The following is a 22,133-nucleotide window of genomic DNA, read 5'->3' on the forward strand; positions in this document are numbered from 1 at the left end:
TGGTTATAGATACTATCTCCACGAAAAAGTTCTGTACTTTCCTCTAGTTCCTTCCCAAAGATGAACAGTTAGAGAAAAGCTTAAACAATGGTTCCCGTCCACTGAATCAGTATGACACAGGAGGACAAAGCAAGAATGAGACAAGACAAACTGCAACCTATGAATAGTTTACAAGCCTTTTTTGGCCTGGTAGTATCAGCAGCCCTGTAGGCTGTTGCTTAAGGCTGGGCAGACTTGTTGATACATTCTATCTGCCAGTCTTCAAATTTCCAGCCCAGATGCTTGAGAAAGACTTGATAGTCCAAATTCCATTGAAACAAATCATTGTTTAAGGTAAGTAGTTGTCACCTGCACCTCAGCTCCCACACATGCAAATGAGAAGTTCTAACATTATCATCCTTTGGGGGAACATCAGATTTCTCAGGAAAATTTTGCTTCACGATTTACCTTTGCGTGATAACTGATTGTTTAGTGCCGCCCAATAAGACGTGCAGCAGCAGAACCAGACCCATTGAGCAACCTAATAACCATGATTTCTGTCAGAAATGGAATAGATGTATAAAGCAGAACATTATTTCACTTTGGTTCAATTCATAAATCCTCCCATGCTGTTCTCTAATCTCCTATTCTCTGCCTTCATCATTTCTCATGGCTCAGTTATATTGTAAGACACTAAAATATCACAATTTGTTTGGTTGTTGCCAGTGCGTGGACATCTATTCAGATATTCAAAAATAGTATTGAAATAAAAGTTCTGTAAATGTAATTCTTTGACTTAAAATGACAACTTGGCATTGATAAATATTTCATATCATATCCTTCTTCCTTTATAAAAACAACCAAAAGAACCAGTCAAGAATATAGCTATATATTTCCTCAGGTAATAATTTTAAAAATGATCATTATCTGTCCTAAAGAGTTGATTTCTTTATACTAAGAAACTAACTAAAATGCCCTTATCCTAGAACAGATTTTTTAAAAAATATTTTAATAGTTTTTATTTACCAGATGTGTGCATGGGTAATTTTACAACATTGCCAATTGCCAAACCTTTTGTTCTAATTTTTCCCCTCCTTACCCCTCCCCCAGATGGCAGGTTGACCAATACATGTTAAATATGTTAGAGTATAAATTAATACAATATATGTGTACATGTGTAAACAGTTGTTTTGCTGTACAAAAAGAATCAGACTTTGAAATAGTGTACAATTAGCCTGTGAAGGAAATCCAAAATGCAGGCGGACAAAATTAGAGGGATTGGGAATTCTATGTAGTAGTCTAGAACATATTTTTAATTGTTTTTGTGTTGTAACTTTGTTTATATTTTGCATGAAATTTATGGACTTCAGAATTTCTGAAAATGTATAAAATAAAATATACAGCATTAAAAATGATATATTGAAATATAGTTATGAATTTGCATTTTTTAAGAAAGTTCATAGATCTCAGGTTAGGAACCTACACATTGGAGAAAACTAGAGGGATTTAGAGAGTCTACTTCAAGGCACAAGAAGATCATGGATAGAAAGATCCTATATATAACAACATAGATAAAGCAGCTCTTTTGGTGGAGACAAGAAACTGGAAATAAAGTTGATGCTCATCCAGTAGGAATGGCCAAACAAACTGTGATACTTTATTGTTTCAGAATATACTGAGCCATGAGAAATGATGTAGAGAATATAAGAATTGAGAATCGTATGGGAAGACACATGAACTGATCCAGAGTGAAATAAATAGAACCAGACAAACAATGTACAAATTGGCTTATAATGTCAATGGAAAGAATCAATGATGAAACTGAACACTGTGTAATTATAATGATCAAGTTTTTCCAGTAAAAGAAAATAAGAAAAGACATTTCCTCTCCTTCTTTTCACTGAAAACAAAATTAGATTTTGCTCATTTTTCCCAACTGGGAATGATGAGTGATCATGGGAGAAGAGGGTTGGTTGAACAAAACTGGGAGCGTTTTATCTGGAGGAGAAGTGACTTGGGGCAGATGAGATTAGTGTCTTCACATGCTGGAAGGGCTATCACATAGACTAAGATTCAACTTGTTTAATTTGACTTTGGAAGGTAGACCTATGAGCAATGCATGTAAGTTTCAGAATGAAAGAAATCGGTTTAGTGAAAGGAAAAAGCTATTAAAAATTAGAGGTGTAAATTAAAAAAAAAAATAGAACTAGCCTTAAATAGTAGAATGAGTTGTTTCAAAGGCATGAATATTATTACACTGGTAGTTTTCTAAATAGAAGTGTCACAAATACTGGAAGGGAAATAGGTGTGAAAGAATAATATACTGAGATCCTTTCCCATACTGAGATTTTATTAACCAATAAGACAAAGCAATGGAAACAAAGCAAAAGAGGATAAAAGAAAACAGAAAAAAAAAAAATCTGTGAGAATCATGCAGGTATCAAGAAAGGAGAACTGGTCTGAAATCATAAGTGTTGGGTTCAAATCCAAACTATGACCTTCTCTGAACTGATTAGCTTCTCTGGATGTCAGTTTACTTATCAGTAAAATGAGGGGGTTGGATTAAATGATCTATAAAATACCTTCTAGTTTGAAATCTATCATCTAATTGTAATGTATATCTTTAAAGGATATTTGTGGGATAAGATGGAAGATAACTTTGGGCTTTTAACAAAAATTCTCACTTCCTCACCATTATGCTAAATTAACACGATAAGATTCTATGGAAATGGTTTGAAAAGAATCATTTAGAAGCAGCTAGATATTGCAGTACTAAGAGTACTAAGGAGACTGGGGAACCCAAGTTCAAATTCCACCTCAGATTCTTAACACTTACTAGCTTTGTGACTCCGGGCAAATCACTTAATCCCCAACTGCCTCATTAAAAAAAAAAAAAAAAAAAAAAAAAAAAGGAATTAAATTTTATTAAAAAAAAATCAATTAAAATATCAATATCAATTCATCCTTTACATATCTATCTACCCAGCTGACATTCATAACTATAAAAAGACACTATTTAGCCTGGTATATACTTCCTAAGGAAATTAGATGAAAGAAAAGAAAGATTATATAAACTAGATGGACAACTTCAAATTTTAGCAAAATATTATATATATAATATAGCAAAAAATATTTAGCAAAATAATTCTACACTAAGAAAACCTTTTCCAAAATTAACTTGATAACCAAAGTTTTAAAAATCTAGCAGAAAAGAGACAAAAAGTTCTGTAAAATGAGATCTCTTTGATCATTTGGACTGAGACATAATGTGGTTCTGTCCATATAACTTTCCCTCAAGCATGAGTATTAATTTATGTTACAGTCTGCAGCTCCCAATACTTGTAGCTGACAGACATGGAATATCCCTTTTTGTGAAGCTCCGAACTCAGGTTTGGCAGAACATCATCACCAAGGTACCAATTGCTGACAAAATGATTTCTTCTATATAGAAGGAGGTGTAGCATTATGTGATCCTTAGGCTATAGAGATGCCAAATGCAGAATTGCTGATGAGCCAAATTTCCAGGATTGTCTCACTCAATCCATTGTTCTTGGAGGGACTGATCATATCCTGTATCCGCATGCATTCTACAACTCAGCCTCCTGCAGAGCACTTGACTGTACATGCAGGGCATTCTTGTCTGAGATGTTAGGCAGCCTGGTGAACACATGTGTGCATATTTATTTATTCTCCAAGGGCCAAACTAGATTGGAAAGATTCAGTTTAGAGTAGTATGTGTGCCATATTCACATTTAAAACAATTTGGACAGCTGAATCCCTTATACACTCAACTCCTGATTATCCTAATGTGGATTATCCACTCTTTGGATTATTTATGAAAAAGTTGTCTTTTTTACTATTCAAAGCATCTTTTGATCAACATTTATCTCTCCCTTTTCAGCTAAATATGCTCTGGGAATTGAAGTCTTATTTTAACCTTATTTAAGAAATCAATTAATGAACAAGAACATATTAAGCACTTTTTATGTGCCGGTTGTAATGTTTTAAAAGTTCAAGAGACATAATTTCTGGGTAATTAATAATTTTATTAATGATGCTAGCATATTACCAATAAAATGGGTCAGTAAACACTCTTTAATGCTAAAGATGAATCATGGTGGTGGACTCAGAGTTTATATATAACCTTAGAAGAGTAGCAATCATCTTTGATTGGTTAACAATTAGTGAAAGAGGATGAATACTATAATGAGAAATGCACCTATTCTAATGAAGGGCTAGGGGATGTGACTGTGATTACTTCATTTACTTCCAAATCACCTCCAGCCTCAAGGAAATCTGGACAAAGAAATTTTCTTCATTCAGATCTGAGTCCCTGCTTACTTCAAGTCTGAACAAGAATATTAAAATTGCTAATTCAATCTCATAAACAGTAATGTCCTTTAGAGGCTGCATAATCTACAGATTTCTGAAAAAACCTGGTTCTAATTCAATAACTGATATTAATATGAGAGATAATCATTTTTCTCACAAACACTGTACTAAATGCTGGGGATACAAAGACAAGAGGGAAAAAGTTGCTGTTCTCAAGGAGTTTCCAGTCTATCAAGGGGAAAAAAAACATGTATATAAAAAAGCCTGTGTAAAATAAATAGAAGATATATTTATGGGAGTACTAACAGTTGGGGGAACAGGAAAGGCTTGCAGAATTCTATGGAAAGTAATGCTTGAGCAGAGTTTTGAAGGTAATAATGGAAAATAAAAGGGACTAGTGAGGTGGGAATGCATTGTAAGCCTGGGGGATAGGCAGTGCAAAAATCACAAAGATAAGACATAGAATGTCTCTTGAAAAGAACAGAAAAAAACCAGTTTGGCTGAACTCTAGCATGCAGAAGAGGGAGTAATATTTAATAAGTTTGGAGAGGTAGGTTGGAGTTAGCTGGTAAGCATTTATTAATTAGACACCAGTTACTTTTCCAAAGCATTGAGGATAGAAAGACAAAAGATCCCAACTTTCAAGGGGTTCACAATCTAATAAAAGAGACAACATGAAAACAAGAAGATATAAACAGGATAAGCTGGAGATAATCAATAGATTGTGGGCAATGGCATTAAGGGAGATATTTAGAAATGGCTTCTTTGTAGGTGGTGAGATTTTAGCTGCAATTTGAAAAAGGCTAGGAAAGTCAGGAGGCAGAGAGGAAGAAAAGTTTTGCACTCATGGGAGACCAGCCAATGAAAATGTCAGGGGGAAAGGTTTTCAAAGTTAACCAGAAAAGCTTCTATTTGTTTTTAGAGGGAATAACAAATCACTGGAATTTATTAGTGGGAAAGTGAAGTAGACTTTGGAACCTGAAGTCTGGGAAAAATCACTTTGGCAGCCATGTGAAGGAAAGGTTAGAGCTGGAAACCTCTTGAGGCAAGGAGACTAATTAGGAGGCTATTTCGGGAGTTCAGGTGAGAGGTAATGAGAGCCTAGACTATGTATAAATAGAAGGAAAAGGTGGATGCAAGAGGTAGTGTGGGACTGTTCTGCAGCCTTAATCACTTAATCAACCTCAGTCAGACTGAGACCTGTTGAAGACCTTAGCTTAAAAAAGACCAAGGTTTCCCATTTCATTCAGGATCATCTCCAGTCATCCTGGTCTTTACCCTGGCCACTGGACCCAGATGGCTCCAGAGGGGAGAGTGAGGCAGGTAACCTTGCACAGCCCTCCCTCACTTAAATCCAATTCATTTGCTGTTATGGCGTCACCTCCCTGATGTGGGACAGACAACAACCTCTGTAGAGGTAGAAACAACAAGATATGAGAAATGATTAGCCGTGTGAGGTTAAGAGTCAATGATCACATCAAGGTTGTGTAGGTGAGTGGCTGGAAGGATAATGGTAACCTCAACAGAAACAGGCAAGTTTGGAAGAGCAGTGAATCTGAATGGAGGAATAATAAGTTTAGACTTAGATGTAGCTTGAGATATCCAACAGACAGCTGGAAATACCTGACTGATGCTCGACCTGGAAATCATCTGCAAAGAGATGATAATTAATTCCATGGAAACTAATGAAGTCATAGAAGTCTCAGGAAGGAGCTGTGGGGTACACTCATAGTTGGGGAACACAGATGATTAATCATCAAAGGTGAGTGAGAAGGAGCGATCAAACAGGTAGGAGAATCAAGAGGGTAAAATGCCAGGAAAATGTTATTAGAAGAGATTCCTTAGGAGGAGAAATACAGTAGTATAAAGAGGTTGATGTTAGGAGAAGATTGCCCAGAGGAAGTGTCTGAAGTCACATTTGAATTCACCCCAACCCTGGTACTTTATTCACTGGGCCATCTAGTTGCCTTTAGAATGGAGATGAGTGACACATGCAAAGAATAGTAAGAAATACAATATCATTCGATTGAGGAATATGTGGAGGAGTATAAGAAGTATAAGAAGACTGGAAAGTAGGAAAGGGTCATTATGATAGATTTTAAAATCCAAACTAAGGATTTTATGTCTTAAATATATTAGGAATTCTCTCCCTTTTTATCTCTGCTTCTTAGATTTCCTGGCTTCCTTCAAATCCTAGCTAAAATCTACCTTGTACATCCTTCCTTCTCAGGGGACTAGGAGGGATGTATCTTTTTTTTTTTCTTTTCCTTTTTTTTTCTGGAGAAGGATGTCTTGATTTGCAAGTGAATTGGATTTGAATGAGGTAGAGCTGATCAGGGTCTCCTGTAGGGTCATCTGAGTCTAGTGTTAAGACACAGACCTGGATAACTGGTGATGGCCTTGGGAACAGATGGCCTTTTAAAGCTAAGGTCCTTCCCAGGTCTCATTTTGTCTGGAACAACATCCATTCAATAATTAAAGGCTATATAATAGAGGCAAAATATGGCTTAACTTGCCTTCACAAAAGAATCAATCTGGGATGGGAGGATCCTCAAAAACAATTGCTAAAACAAAACCCAAACAATGATCAAATGAGGTTTGAGTTAGGACCATTATTGGTCAATCCTTTAGAGCCAAAGTGATTTGGATTGAAAGGTATAGTCAAGTAACTCCATTTGAATTCCAGTGGGCTAGATGGTGGATTAAAAACAGGAACTCAACCAATCTTTCCCGAAGGTGCTCCAAATTCCTTGAAATAATGATGTCACAACACCCAAAAAGATGCAGTAGAACATTTTCTAGCTGAAAGCAACTTAGAAGCCCAGCAGAAAAATTTGGAACATCGGTGAGTCAGTCCCAGCATCAGCGTCAGCAAAGCAGGATCTCTGAATCAGTAGCAGTACTGATGATTTCCAGACCTCTCATCCTAGAGACACCAGATGACTTGGAACATCAGTGGCAAAGATCTCTGGAGCCAAGGTGGGAATCCCAGAGCAGGTTTTGCCCGCACAGTCCCAGCCCCAGCTCTAGCATCAGTAAGGCAGGACCTTTGAATTGGATGAGGGGCTGGGCCGCCCAAAGATGGCTTTGGAAGGTCAGTGGAGAAGGTCTGTGGCAATGGGGTGAGAGTTGGGCATGCAGTCCCAGCTCAGGCCGCAAAGCAGGATTTTGTTGCTTTAGTACAATAGATCTTACAGCTACAGTAGGGCAGTAGACTGGAAGAATCAATCTGGGATTCCTAACAGTTCCAGGGCAGAAAAGAGTGCTTATGATCAGGTCCCTAGAAGGACCTCTGAAAACAGCATGGGACAGAGAACCCTCCACCCTGCAAACAGAGCCCTACATTAATAAAGAGTTAAGTCGAGTAACAAACTAGGAAAATAAGCAAATAACAAAAAAAGTTTCTGATCGTAATTACTATAGTGACAAGGAAGCTCAAAATACAAACTCAGATGATAAAGTCGAAATTCCTATATCCAAAGCTTTTAAGAAAAATAAGTAGGCTAAAGGCATGGAAGAGCTCAAAAGGAATTTTGAAAATCTAATAAGAGAGAAAGAGGAAAAATTAGGAAAAGAATTAAGAATGGTGCAAAAGGAAATTAAAAAAGCTAATGAGAAAAAGAATCCCAATGGGCTTTATCAAAGCTGGTTTTTCAGAGCTGTATTCCAAAAAATCATAAATGAAAATTACATAAGAGAGGAGTTAATTGTTCCAGTTCTTGAAAAGAAAAATAACAACAGTGAGAGAATAAATGAGAGAAGAAAAAACAATCTAGGTCCCAAATCCCAAAATACCTTGTGAGGTATAAGCAATCAAAATTTATATTCCTTTAGATAGGACATCCACATACATGCTGTATGACTCCTCATACAGCAGAAGAGAGCTGGAAGAGGAAGAAATAGAGGCACTGACTAACTGGTTAGCTCCCAACAAGGTGGAGGGCAGTTATTATTCCTTACAGTTCGTTGTTTGTCCTTTATTCTCAGAGGACCAATGATATCAGGAGTATGTTATTTTGCCTTGCAAGTGAACTGGACTCAAGTGAAACAAAGATGTGCAAAGTCATCAGCCTAACTTTTCTAGACTAGGCAGGCGTCTTAGTGTTAGAGGAAATCTCTAGCCACCTGTGTACTTGGTCGTCATGGATGGGCATGGTATTTTCTTAGGAGAAATCTAATCCAGGTATAGGTTGTACTAGATAATTGTTTAGGTCCTTTCCATCTCTGGGATTCTGTAAGTCTGTTTCTTGCCAAGTTAAGAGACATGGTAACAAAGAACACTAATTTAGGAAAAAAAAAAACACATTTGCAAAATGTCATAACAGTGGAGAATAGTGGAATGCTATATAAACAACCCTTCACAAAATGGTGAAAAGCAGTGGGGGTGATTCTGTTATATTTTGATTGATCTTAAAAGAAGAATGGGAAGAATGGGAAAGAGGAATTGATTGGGAGAGTAAGAAAGGGAAAGAAAGAAATTGCAATGGAGAGACACATCCGGATAGGGAGTATAACTAAGCCATACCCCATTACTCATAAGGACTTGTGTGTAAGAAGTGGCAATAAAATATTAATCTAGTAAATGTAAAATTGAAAAAAGGAAATAAGCTGTGCATGTGGTAAGAGCAAGAGAAGGCTGATAGTCTGAGTTTTTGCATTAGTTCTAGTGGAATATTTAAAGATCTAGTAGAAAACTTTGGAAACTATGGAAAAGTCTTCTGTAATAGATTTAAGACAAAACACCAGAATATTCATATCAATGGGATCATGGATCCATCAAAGTATGAAAGCAAACAAATTTGGATATATATCCTATGAACTTACCTAGTCCTTTATGAACTCATTTTTACTTTCGATTTTTATCCCTTGAAACAGTATATTCCATAAGCAGATGTTTATAAAGTAATATTTCCTTTTACTGTAACAAAATTAATTCCTTCATTTAAACCTTAAGGGATGACTGTTAGCAAAAAACCTTTGTAAACTTGGTGAACAATCCTGGGTAATTTTAGTTGCATGTTTCTGCACCATTTTCTTGAAGGGCAACTGAATATGAAGAATTACAGTAGATGCACATTAGGACTAGCAGCTGATAAACACTTCTTTTTCTCCATAATGTGAAAAAAGGAGAATGTGATTTTCACATTCATGTGCCAAACCAACTTTCTACATATTAGAATTCCCACTTGAAGGAATTTTAAAATTCTTATTTTCTTTCCAGGATTATATTTGGTATGAAATGCCCAGTTCCTAGATGAGGAGAAAATGTGTTCGTGTCTTTTTTTTTTTTTTAAATCTTCCAAGAATCCCATGAGGAAAGGAAAGCTCTAAAAATGCACTATGTATACAATGCCAAAACAAATAGCAGAGAAGTATAAAAAAAAAAAATCCAACTCATTGTTTACTTTTTCCACTATACCAAATGATCAAAGTTTCATTGAAAGGACTGACTGACTTCATGCAGACAGTGCTCATCTATAGAAAAGCACACAAGTGAAATGTTTATATTTGTATCTATACTAATATACAAATAGAAACTAGTTTATGGCAAAATTCACATTGTCATCTGAGAACAGTTAGCTGGAGAATATCAGTAGGCTACATCGTGTAATTTAAATATGCTCTGGTCTGAAGTCATCTTTTGTGAGCTCTAATTTCTCTTCAATTCTACATCTTGAAATAAACTTAAAAATCATCCCCAACTCTATCATCTTTTGTTCTAGTCTTAGTGGTCATTCTCTTTGATAATATGTGTACTCTTCGGGTACTTCTAATTATTCCAGTCTCTTTAAGGATCCTGCCACACTTAATCCACTAATTGCTTAAAAATATATCTAGATATTCCCTTTCCCTTAACATATTTTCACTTCATCCTGTCTTTCCCTCAAACTATTACTGTGCCATCTCTTTCTTTTCATAGCCATACTCCTAGAAAAAAGCTATCTGACTCATCATATGTTTCAATAAGGCTTTATCACACTCTCCTGAAACTTCACTTCAAGGATATTGAGTTCTTAATTGCTGAATCCAAAGGTCATTTACTCTTCTTGATATCTTTGCAGGATTTGATATTTGACTGTTCTCTTTGCCTCTCTACTCTCTACTAGTTTTCATGACATAATTGTGGCTTGGGTTTTCCTTTGAACTGCAGCCACATTTATGTGCTAATCCCCTCTATGTATGGGTATACCTCAAAGCACTGTTTTAAACCCTCTTCTCTTCCATGTCCACATTCACTTTCTTGATGGTCCCATCAGCTCTGAGGTTTTAGTTATCATTCCTCTCAATATTACTTCCAGATCCCAATCTAATTCAAACCCTCACCTTTCAGGATCCCAGTCCAGGTGGAGCCATGATGCAGGAATAAAGTCAGGAAGCTGCTCAAGCTCTCTCAGGTTCCCTAGAAAGCCACATGAAACTGAGCCTCTGAACAGAGTCTGACTGAAACAACTCTCTAGCTCAAGACAGACTGGAAAAACTTGAAGAAAGGTCAGTCTCACTGGGGAGAAAAGTGTGTTCGTCCAGCTCAGAGTCTGGGAAAGTCCCTGAGAGGGTCATAATCACAGCAAATCAGCAACTAAGACCTTTAGTTTTCTGGCTCTGCAAAGAAGCACAGCAGGGGGGCAACTCCCAGTCCTGGCTTAGAAGGCAAACTCTGGAAAACCAGGCTATTTTCCCTGCACACATGAGGGGCCCCTGTGCTCAAAGTCAACGCACAGAGTTAGCTGCATAAGGAGCTTGGGACAGCAATCCCTTTATTCCAGGAGCAGAGCTTGATCATAAAAGTAAAAAAAAGAGGAAATACCAAAAGAAAAGGAAACAAAATGAACAAGAAACCGACTTCCAGTTCATTATTACCACCTGCCTATTAGATATCTATTAAGTGATTGTCACAAATATACTTCAAAAAAGATCTCATTATCTTTCTCAGCCAAAACATCCAATTTTGCTATTTCTGTTGAAGACACTGTAAGCTTTTTTTTTTGCTGAGGCAATTGGGGTTAAGTGACTTGCCCAGGGTAACACAGCTGGGAAGTGTTAAGTGCCTGAGACCAGATTTAAACTCAGGTCATCCTGACTTCAGGGATGGTGCTCTGTCCACTGTGTCACGTAGCTGCCTGGTACTATAAGCTTTTTAAGTTATACAGGTCCATAATCCAGGCATCACCCTCCATTCTTCACTGTCACTCTTCATATCAGTTAAGATGCCAGGTCTCATCCATTCTACATTCATGGTATTCATGATAAAGAAAGAAAGAAAGAAAAAGAGAAAAAAAAAGAGGGAGGGAAGAAAGAGGGAAAGAGGGAAGGAGGGAAGAAAGAGAAGCAGGGAAGGAGCGAAAAAGAAAGAAAGAAAGAAAAAAGATATTTAGGGAGAAAAAACTAAAGAAATAGTACTTTTCTTACAAAGAAAAAATAGGGAATTCAATAAGATTAAAATTGCAATTTATTTCAATTATATTTAAATGTTTCATTTTAAAAAGTGCTAAGACAATGAGGTTAAAACAAGAAAGAAGAATATATTTATGTAACCACTGTTACCCTCTATACACAAGATAAACACAGATACATTTTAAATGTCTTCTATTGCTTTTAACCACTGTCATCAACATTATAGCTGTTTCAATTTTCCCAAAACAAAAATGAATGACTATAATGTTGTTTTATTTACATGACTAAAAATAAACAATGAAATCATAAACACTAAACCAATGAGTGGTTACTTATTGAGTCTGTTTGCATAGTCCACTCTTTTAAGGCTTAATGCCACAAAGTCTGTGGTTTCTGTGGGGATACCTACAAAATTTGTTTTTTTTTAAAAATATAGATGTTTTTGGGGATGTATATATATGTATATATATACACACATATAACAGTCCACTCCATCTAGTTATATCCCCAAGGTCCTTAAAAAAAAAAAAAAAAAAAAAAGCTTATATGCAATTTTGGGGAAGTTATACATTAAGGAAATCAAGAAGGTCTTGAAAACATATTTTACTATTATAGTAAAAAACTTGGATTAATTGGAACCCAATTAATTAGAACTTCAACTGGCTACTACTTTTTTTTTTGTGACGGTACAAGTCACATGTAGACTCCACAACCACAAGACCTATTCAAAAATCAAATATACTCAAGAAAGGAGCTGTAGAAGACCTGAAGTCCAAGGCACTTTAACTGAAGGATGACCTAAATTAAGTAACCTTAGGAGATGGAGGGGTGAAAGGGAGGGAAAAAGGACTGAGTACCAACAAGGAAGGATAGAAAAAAAGGAAAGTGACCACATGAAGAAAGAGAAAGGAAGCCCAAACTAGGAGCAGCAAGTAAGGAGGCCAAAAGAAAAGAGTGCAGGAAAGCTATTCTGCTCAGTGGTCATAGCCTGTATGTATTCTTCCTTCATTCACTAAAAATACACAAAACCTAAGAAAGAACTCATCTAAGGACGTAATCTCCATGACATGTCCTAAGGACATTTTTTCATTCCCCAAGCATTCCAGTTAATTGAGGATTAGTGTGTATCTTTTAAAAAATTTTCACCATGTTCAGTACAAAACTGATAAACGTTTGCCCACCCTTGCTAATCCCTGAATAGTTGAGATAAATCTAAAAGATGAATGGTTACAATGAATATATGTCTATGTTCTCTGAGATTAGATAAGTGGATATCTAATTTGAGAAAGCTTACATTAGCCTCCCTTATTCTGTCTAGAAAAACTATAAAATAAAACTAGGCTCTCCCAATATTTTGACATTGCCTCTTGAGCTTGAATTGATAATTAAAGCTGAAATTTCTGTTTTTGCCACATGTATCCAAAGTACTTCTAAAGCATGAATTATATCCGTTACATTTTCTTCCATGCTCTGGACTACTTTATATAGGGACATTTAAAATATACAAACCTACAAACATCCAAGAGAAAAGGTGAGACTTAAAGTGGCAACTTCACACATCATTCAAGTTATAGAATCCCTGATACTATTTGAAAATATGCACATTTGAGAAAATTAAAAAGTACATCTAAGTATGAATGATTGCTTATACACCTACATTAGCTTTGGTTGAAGTCTGTGAGGACACATCACCTGGTTGACTTCTTTTATTTATGTCTTGCCCCCTTTGATTTGGTTAAAAAACAAAACACAAAAACAGCCTTTGAATAAAAACGAGAAATAATTTTGTTTCATTAGCACTTAAAATTATTGGATGAAACTAGAAAATATTTGTATAAACAACATATGGTACATAAATATGTTTTTATGTTAAGAATAACAAAAATACAATCTAGTCATATAGTGCAAAAATCACTGTTAAAAGTTGTCCATCTGCTCCAAGAGGATCCCATTAGAGTTTAATGATCTGGACATAACATTTTCATTCTTCTGAGTTCACAGTGCTGTCTCAAAAACAATTAGGCCTGAGGACTGCTCACTTGAAGTGTTCGTAACTACGTAACCATTTTGAGTAACTTCTGGATAATTTCTTCTGAAGTACACCTAAAAAAAAAGAAAGTGCAAATAAAAATCTTTTTTTTTTTTTTTTAAATCTTACTGAAACTTATGTTATATTCATTGTCACTCTTTTCTGATCCTTTGTGAGTTATAAGCATCTTATATTTGTCTAACAAAAACAAATAGGCATCATGGTTAAAGCAGAGTCCAAAGAAACAGGTGTTTATTCTTCTGAAGAATTAATCCCATTAAAATCCTTACCAGAGCCAGACTGAACAACCTGTGGATAGATCCACTTTAGTTCTGATCATTCAGATTTACAGATAATGTTTTTATCACGACCTTAAACTGCTAAGTAAAATAATTTTTACCGGCTCAAAACATGGAGATAAATTAAAAAACAGAGTGACAAAAGAGGCTGTGAAATCTTCCTTCTGCACAAGGATTTCTCATTTTCACACATAAAATGAGCACAATGGATTTGGATGTTAATATCAGGTTGTAATCCCTATATTTTATAAACTGTGATTGACAAGCATTGAAACTCCAGAGTATATGTATGAAATGTCCTGGTGTTTAATTTGTGCGGTAAAGCAGTTATAGGGCCTATAGAAATGTGATCTGGGGATAGGGCATCACAATAATGAAAGGAGAAGGAAAGGCTTTAACAATGACTCAACCAAGCAACTTCTCTAAAATGTAAGATGATACCAAATAATAGGACAGTTCTTTGCCAAGCCTTTGAGTTCTTGAATTCTACCAATTTCTAGCTGAACTACAAGAGATACAGGTTTTCTGATAAATGTATAATCAGAACATAAAGGAAATGAAATGCTGTCAAGTCTCTCTGTTCCACAATCATCAGTTTTTAGCAGCTGTATCATATCTCTGTTCCTTGACAGATGCGCATAACAAAATGAAATAATGTCAAGACTTGTGTGCTCTTATCTAAAAATGTGTTTGGTGAAAAAGGACTTCAAATGTAATTTTTTTTCAAAGAAGAATGTGAAAAGTTTTGTTTGAGTCTTTAAAACAGAAAATGCACCATCTATCTGAGCTGACATGTGTCATGTGCCACGGCTCATATTCATACTATTCTGGGACCATTTTGTAAAACCGGGCTCTAAATATATTTGTGGGCACCATCAACAAAGTGACTGTTAGATTTAATAGACTTTGCATGTGAGGGGAAAAAAAGCCTGCTGAAACACCTATATAATATGTGTAGCTTTATCCTTTTTCCCTGTTAGTCTCCATAAGTGCTACCTTAAGATATATCCTTACATATAAAAATTCTGTATATTGAAACATCATTTAACAAGAAAAAAAGTAGGAAATTTTATACTAATGCTTGAATACACCTGGATGAAATCTATGTACATTATTTTTATGCATGCAAGGGACTTGAAAATATATTTTCTATTTAAAAGAAAATTATCATTGATGCATCACTCTGTTCCCCCAACAGCTTGCTTTTGTATATATATTTTATATACCTTAATGTGTATAAGCTATTCCTCTGTTAGAAAGGATGTGCATCACAGGGAAAAACTGTTTTATCTTTGTCTTTATACATCTTCCACTTAGCATAGCACTAAATAAATGCTTCACTTTTGATAAACATAAAGGCTTCACATCAATCATGCAGACTCATTTCATGCTTTTCAAGCTATTCTGAAAGCAGACACTTAATTTAATGGAGACAAATTTTAAGCAGTTATATGGTTTTTATATATATGTAATGTAATACACACACACACACACATACCACATACACACATATATTAATACACACACATGCCTCCCCCCTCCACTTGGGGGGGCGGCGGTGGCAATTTTTTCTAAACAGAAATATCAGAAACAAAAGAATAAATAATGAATCTTAACTTTTCCCCAGGAAGATTATATCCATTAAAATAATTATATGCTTAGGGAACTCCTAAAAAATTAATATTTCATGACTATCTCAATGTAAAAAGGAATCTTAAGCCCTGGGTTCTAATGCTAATTCCTGCTACTGCCTAGTTGTGTGTCCTTAAGCATATCTCTTGTCACTTGCTTTCAGTTTTTTGACCAAAAATGAAAGAATTGCATATGAGAGTATCTAAGGGTTCTTTCTATCTCTTAATACTCTATGATTCTATGTTATACTAAATATATACATATATGTATATATATAAATACATATACTAAATAAATATAGATTATACTAAAATGATCTTAGAATTAGAGACTAAAATGCCTAGCTTTAAACTTATTTTCCTTTCAGTACAGGGCTAGCCTTGTTTGTTTTTGTCTTTCTCTATTATCTCTTTCTTATCATCTATCTTTTAAAAAAATGAGACCCTAGGCAGTCTCTCAAATAAAGGTTTTATATCTCAACTATATAGAGAATTAATTCAAATTTATTAAAAGGTGCATTGTTCCCTAATGGATAAAGGGATAAAGAATATGAACAGGCAGTTTTTGGAAAAAGAAATCAAGGTTCATGTGAAAAAAATTCTAAATCATTATTAATTAAAGAAATGTAAATTAAAACAATTTTGAGGTACCACCTCACATCTCTCAGATTGGGGAAAATAGCATATTTTGGAGGGGGTGTGGAAAAACTAGGATACTGTGAGAAATGGATAAGCATTTATTGGTTTCCACAGTTGTTAAGGTTGAACTGAACAAATGGAACTTGAATTGGAGGGGCTGAAACCCACCGGGACATTAGAGGGTGGTCAAGAGTGGAGGCTACCTCCCTCAAAATAATGTAAGCTGTAGGCTCCTTTGGGCAGGAACTGGAGTGGGAAACATCCTGCCCAGTTAAGCATTTGATAGCCTCAGTATTTCTTACCTCACATTTTTAGAAACCTCAGCCAGTGGGGAAAGGAGCCAGGGAGTTGGAGAGGGGAGTTCACAATTAGGGAGCAAAAAGGGACTGCCCCTTGCTTGTTATGTGTTGTCTCAAATCCAACTTCGTATGTCAGAGACTGTGCACCTTTTCTCAAGAAAAAGAAATAAATGTTTTCCTGTAGTCATACTTGGACTCTGATTGTGTTGGTGGTCGCTACCCTATCCCACATAACACTAATGCTCTGTTGGTAGAATTATGAACTGATCCAACCATTTCAGAGAACAATTTAGAATTATGCCCAATGAGTTATACCCTTTAACTCAGCAATACTACTATTATGTCTGTTTTCCAAGATGATCAGGGAAAAGGGAAAAGAATCTTTATGTTCAAAATATGCACATATATATATATATATATATATATATATATATATATATATATTTAAAATACACCTATAAACACACACACACCCCCCAAAACAAAACAAATCAAAACTCTCTTTGTTGTGGCAAAGAACTGGAAATTAAGAGGATACCCATAACCTGGTGAATGGCTGAATTAGTTGTGCTCTATGACTGTGATGGAATACTACTGTACTATGGGAAATGACAAGCAGACTGATTTTTAGAAAAACAAGGGAAAGACTTACAGGAAATAATACATAATGAAATAAGCAGAACCAAAAGACTGTCACATATGATAACAGCCATAATGTTTAAAGAGGAATCATGAATGACTAAACTAATCCTGTGTAATATGAATGTTTAAATCAACTGCAAAAGATTAATGAAGGAAACTTATCTATCTCCAGAGAAAGAATTGATACATACACACACACACACACGCATCATATATGTATGTTTAGGCCAGGCCCACCCAGCATGGCAAGAAAACCAGCAGCACCGGCCCCAGGACAGTGTGAAGTTGCTGTTGTTGCCTGTTGAGGAAGCGTGAGACAATCTCCCCTCTCCCTTAAGAGCAGATTTCAACCTTTAAAAATGAGCAAAAAAGTCAAACCATAGATAGCTATTATGGAGGCAGAGAATAGACCTCAAACTTTGCGGATACTAAAGGCAAGGAATCTCTAGGTAAAGCCTCAAAGAGTGATATATAATTGCTCTCCAACTTAAAAGGCTCTCTTGGAAGAATTCAAAAAGGATCTTAAAAGAGAGAAGAAAAATGGGGAAAGGAAATTAGAGCTTTGGAAAAGCAAACAGAAATTGTTTGAAGAAAATCACTCCTTAAAAAATAGATTTGGCTAAATGGAAAAAGAAAATTCCTTAAAAAAACAGAATTGGTGAAATGGAAAAGAGAACAATTGCCTAAAAAACAGAATTGATGAAATGGAAAAAAAAAATCCAATGAACAAAAAAACTCATTTAAAAGTTCAAATGGCCAAATGCAAAAGGAAATTAAAAAAAAAAAAAAAAAAAAGCTAAATGAAGAAATAATTCACTAAAAATTTAGAATAGAAAAAATGGAATTGAATGACTCAATGAGACATCAAGTTAAACAAATCAAACAAACAAAATCAAAAAAGAAAAAACAATTAACCTGAAAAATAGATCCAGAAGAGACAATTTAATAATTATTGGACTACCTGAAAACCACGATGAAAAAAGAGAGCCTAGACACATTTGCTCCCCCTTCCCCCAAAAAATGTTGGCCTTCTTTAACATGGGGTTGAAAGTGAGGGAGGGAGACAACCTGGATCTCAAAATGTAACAAACAGTAAATAGAACAAATAAATTTACAAAAATAAAGAGACACAATTCTACTGTTATAGGAAATTCTCAGTAAGGAATTCCTTATGCCAAAGAATACAGAGAAGCATGAAAAAACCTACAAGAACTGATGCATAATGAAATAAGCAGAGTCAAGGAAAAAAAAAATACATGATGACTGCAACAATTGAAAGAACTATTAAAAAAAAAAAATCAAAACTGAATGTTGCGTAATTACAAAGAACAAGCTTGGCTCCAAAAAATAGATACGTGGAGCCACAGCCACCAAAGACATATGCAGTTTTGGGAGGGCACAAGTCTTGAACATTGAATGTTAAGTTCAGACTTTTTCAAAGTATTGATCAGTTATGCTGATTTTTTCCCCCTATTGTTTTTTTCTTCAAAAAACCAATTGTTACATAGGAGGAATACTGGGAGAAATCAGAGTTATTGATGAATTTTTAAAAAGAATTGCCTGGGGGCACTTAAAGTTTAAAAGACTTTTCTAGGGTAACAAGACCAGTGTAAATCAGGGATCTGATCACAGAAGGTCTTCTTTGATTCTAAAGACTATGTCACACAGCCTCACAATGATTTTATATTTTATGGGAAAATGCAAATTTATCAGATCTGGTATGCATGTCAGTCAATGCCTGGCTCAGAATTTTTTTCCCTCCTCAACTCCTGCTCTCATGTTAAGAGATTTCAATGTACATATTGATACTTTCTCAAATATCTTAATCTCAAACTTCCTCAAATTACTTTATATGATTTACTCCTCTACTCTAAATCAACCACAGAAGATACCCTTAATCTTGCCATCACCTACAAATGCTCCACTTCTATATTCTTGAATTCTGATATTTCCTTATCTGATCACAATCTCTTGTCATTCCATCCCTCCTTCTGACCTAAGGCCCTAAATTTTGCTTTCTGTCCATATCACAACCTAGTTCTTTCCCAGGTCATAACTCCCATAGCAACACTCTCCTTCCTTTATCACCTTGATGATAAATTGATGATGATTGGCCATGGTAGCCAATCCACTTTTCCATCCTCCTCTTGTTATGAATCCTTTGCCCCCTCATTGTATCATTGATCTTGGTTGTTAACACCTCAGTCTTTAATTACTTCCCACCATCCATTACCTTCAATATTACCTTTATATTGTTGAAGGATACTAGAGTAAATCAAGAAACAGTTCCGATGGGTGCACCATCAATTTTTGTTAGCTAGTATCAACTGGGCCCTCAGCATTGCAAGGCAATCTTTTCTTGTCCCTAATTAGCTCACTAGCCCATATATTACAGTGGTTTCTTCAAACCTTTTTATTCTGAACTTAAGAAATAAAACAAGCACTTCCATAATCTAGCCAAAGACTATCTGAACTGCCTATACTCTTTGGTGTTAGGATTACTAAGTGAGAACTGAGGTTGTCTGGACAGTGACAAGGTGAGAATTCAGGTTTTCTGGACAATTACAAGGTGAGAACTCAGGTTGACTTGATAGAGGGGGCAAGCTCATTGGCTGGGGTGGTTCTTCCCAGAAGCCCTTGCATTATCCCACGCCCATTCTCTGGGAGAATAAAAGAGAGGACTCTCAGAGAAAGAAGAAGACTCTCTGCATTACATCAGGCCTGACGGGGCTCTCTGCAGGAAGGGAAGTCACTTCTAAGGACAAGAGTTAACAGCAACTGCCTGGAGACAACGGTTCATTACAGGAAGAAGAATCTGTCGGAGAGATTTGAGTAGAAGACACAGCAGATCTCTTCCCAGAGAGCGATCCAGCAGCTTCTGGAGACGACAGCTCGTTACATTTGGCGTCCACACGTGGGGCAAGGACTTTTACTTATCCTGACAAGAGGAGCTAGACCAGACCTTCGCAATTTGGCGCCCGAACAGGGACAGACACAGTCCTGATTCCAGTGGAAAAGCTTCCAATCTAGATCTCAGTCTCTCTGACCCAGAACCGTGAGTAACGAGGAAATTTTGTTAAAGATTAAGTGAGCGTGCTAATAGATAAATAAGGAACTTAACTTGTTAAGGGCTAAACCAGGAATCTCTTATAGCTGAAATGGGGCAGATGTTAGCTATATTCAATCCCTGGACCTCAGCCGACTCAACCTCAGCCCCAGACGCAACCTCAGCTCCATTCAGGAGTGGTACTATAGAGAGTATAATCAAGATAATTGAGGAGCAGAGTTTACTTGTAACCTGGGTACAGATTGCTAAACTCTTGGCTGCATTAAGACGCACATCCCCTTGGTTCTTAGAGGAAGAAAAGATAGATGTAGATAAATGGAAGCTAGTGGGATATGAAATGAAAGAATTTCAAGCAAAAAATGGGCCTCGTTCAATTTCTGCAGAAGTATTTTATATCTACAATATAGTTCAATTAGCCTTAAACTATCAAGCAAGTTGTAGGAGAAGGAAAAGTTCTAAAAATGAACAGAGGAGGAAGTGTGAGGAAAAAAGGAAAGATCAAGATCTTTCCCTAGAGCAAGAGGATTTAAATGAGGAATTATGGTATGATTCTCTTGAAGAAGCTTCAACCCTGCCTAGAGAACAGATTATTGACAGGCCCACATCAACCCCACCTTCAGAGGTGGAGGAAGAAAGAGGGGAAGTGTCAACTAAACTAGGTGAAAAGGATGAATCAGATAACAATGAAGTTAAGTACAATTCTGAGCAACAGGAGCACCTCCCATCTCCTCCCTCAATTAACCCTTCATGGGTGGAGCAAGAAGGAGGAGAGGAAGAGGCAGAAACACAAACAGAATTGCCTGTGAAGCAGCCTAAGCCTATGACAAGATTAGAAAAAGCATTGGTTAAAGCTAAGAGAGAAGGACAGGATATAAGTGATTTTATACATGCATATCCTGTGATTGAAAATATTGATTCTGTAGGTCATAAAATGAGAAGATATACACCTTTAGATTTGAATAAAATTAAGGATTTGAAAAAAGGTTGTACCCTTTATGGGACTACATCAGCTTATGTCAAAATGTTACTAGATGGTTTGTCTTATGAAGTCCTAACCCCGAATGATTGGAAATCCATAGCAAGGATATGCCTGGAACCTGGAGAAAATTTATTATGGCTTTCGGAATTTCATGAATTATGTAAAATTCAAGTCAGATGCAATTTGGAAATAGGAGTTAACACACAATTCACTTTTGAGCACTTGGCTGGTGAAGGTCGGTATGGAGAGAATTCGGAACAGATTAATTATACCATGACAATATATGAACAAATTGCTAAGGCTGCAATAAAAGCTTGGGGTGTCCTCCCTGGACAGAAAGATCGCGGAGAGGCTTTCACTAAAATACAGCAAGGTCCCAATGAACCTTTTGCAGATTTTGTGGGACGTTTGCAAACTGCTGTCAAAAGAACTATTGGAGAAAATTCAGCTACAGAAATAATGACCAGACATCTGGCTAAGGAAAATGCCAATGAGATTTGCAAAAGAATTATATGGGGATTAGACAAAGATGCTCCTTTAGAGGAGATAATAAGACGCTGTGCTACAGTGGGAACAAATGCTTTTTACACCCGGACAATGATGAATGTGGAAAGACAGGGTCCCTCCTGGCAAGGGACTTCTAGAGAAACTCAGAGATGTTTTCAATGTGGAAAAATTGGACATCTAAGAGCTCAGTGTAGGTATGGAGATACAGTGAGAAGACAGGGTAAGAGAAGACCTAAAACCCCATGTCCAAAATGCAACAGAGGACTCCATTGGGCATCAGAGTGTAGAATAATTCAGGGAAATGGGATGAGGGGCCCAGGTCCAGGGCCCCAGGCAAA

The 22,133-nt window shown here is 36.2% G+C and overlaps 1 protein-coding gene across 1 annotated transcript in view; it reads right to left on the reverse strand.

The window, feature by feature from the left end:
- Window positions 1–13,464: 13,464 nt before the first annotated feature.
- ABCC4 (ATP binding cassette subfamily C member 4 (PEL blood group)) overlaps window positions 13,465–22,133 on the reverse strand; it is a 270,694-nt gene continuing 262,025 nt past the window's right edge. Inside the window, 1 exon segment of the mRNA XM_074299360.1 lies at window positions 13,465–13,806. Within this exon segment, the coding sequence (XP_074155461.1) occupies window positions 13,699–13,806 (108 nt within the window). The 3' untranslated portion in view covers window positions 13,465–13,698.

The sequence above is a fragment of the Sminthopsis crassicaudata genome, chromosome 3 (genome assembly GCF_048593235.1).
Source record: "Sminthopsis crassicaudata isolate SCR6 chromosome 3, ASM4859323v1, whole genome shotgun sequence".
Lineage (NCBI taxonomy): Eukaryota > Metazoa > Chordata > Mammalia > Dasyuromorphia > Dasyuridae > Sminthopsis > Sminthopsis crassicaudata.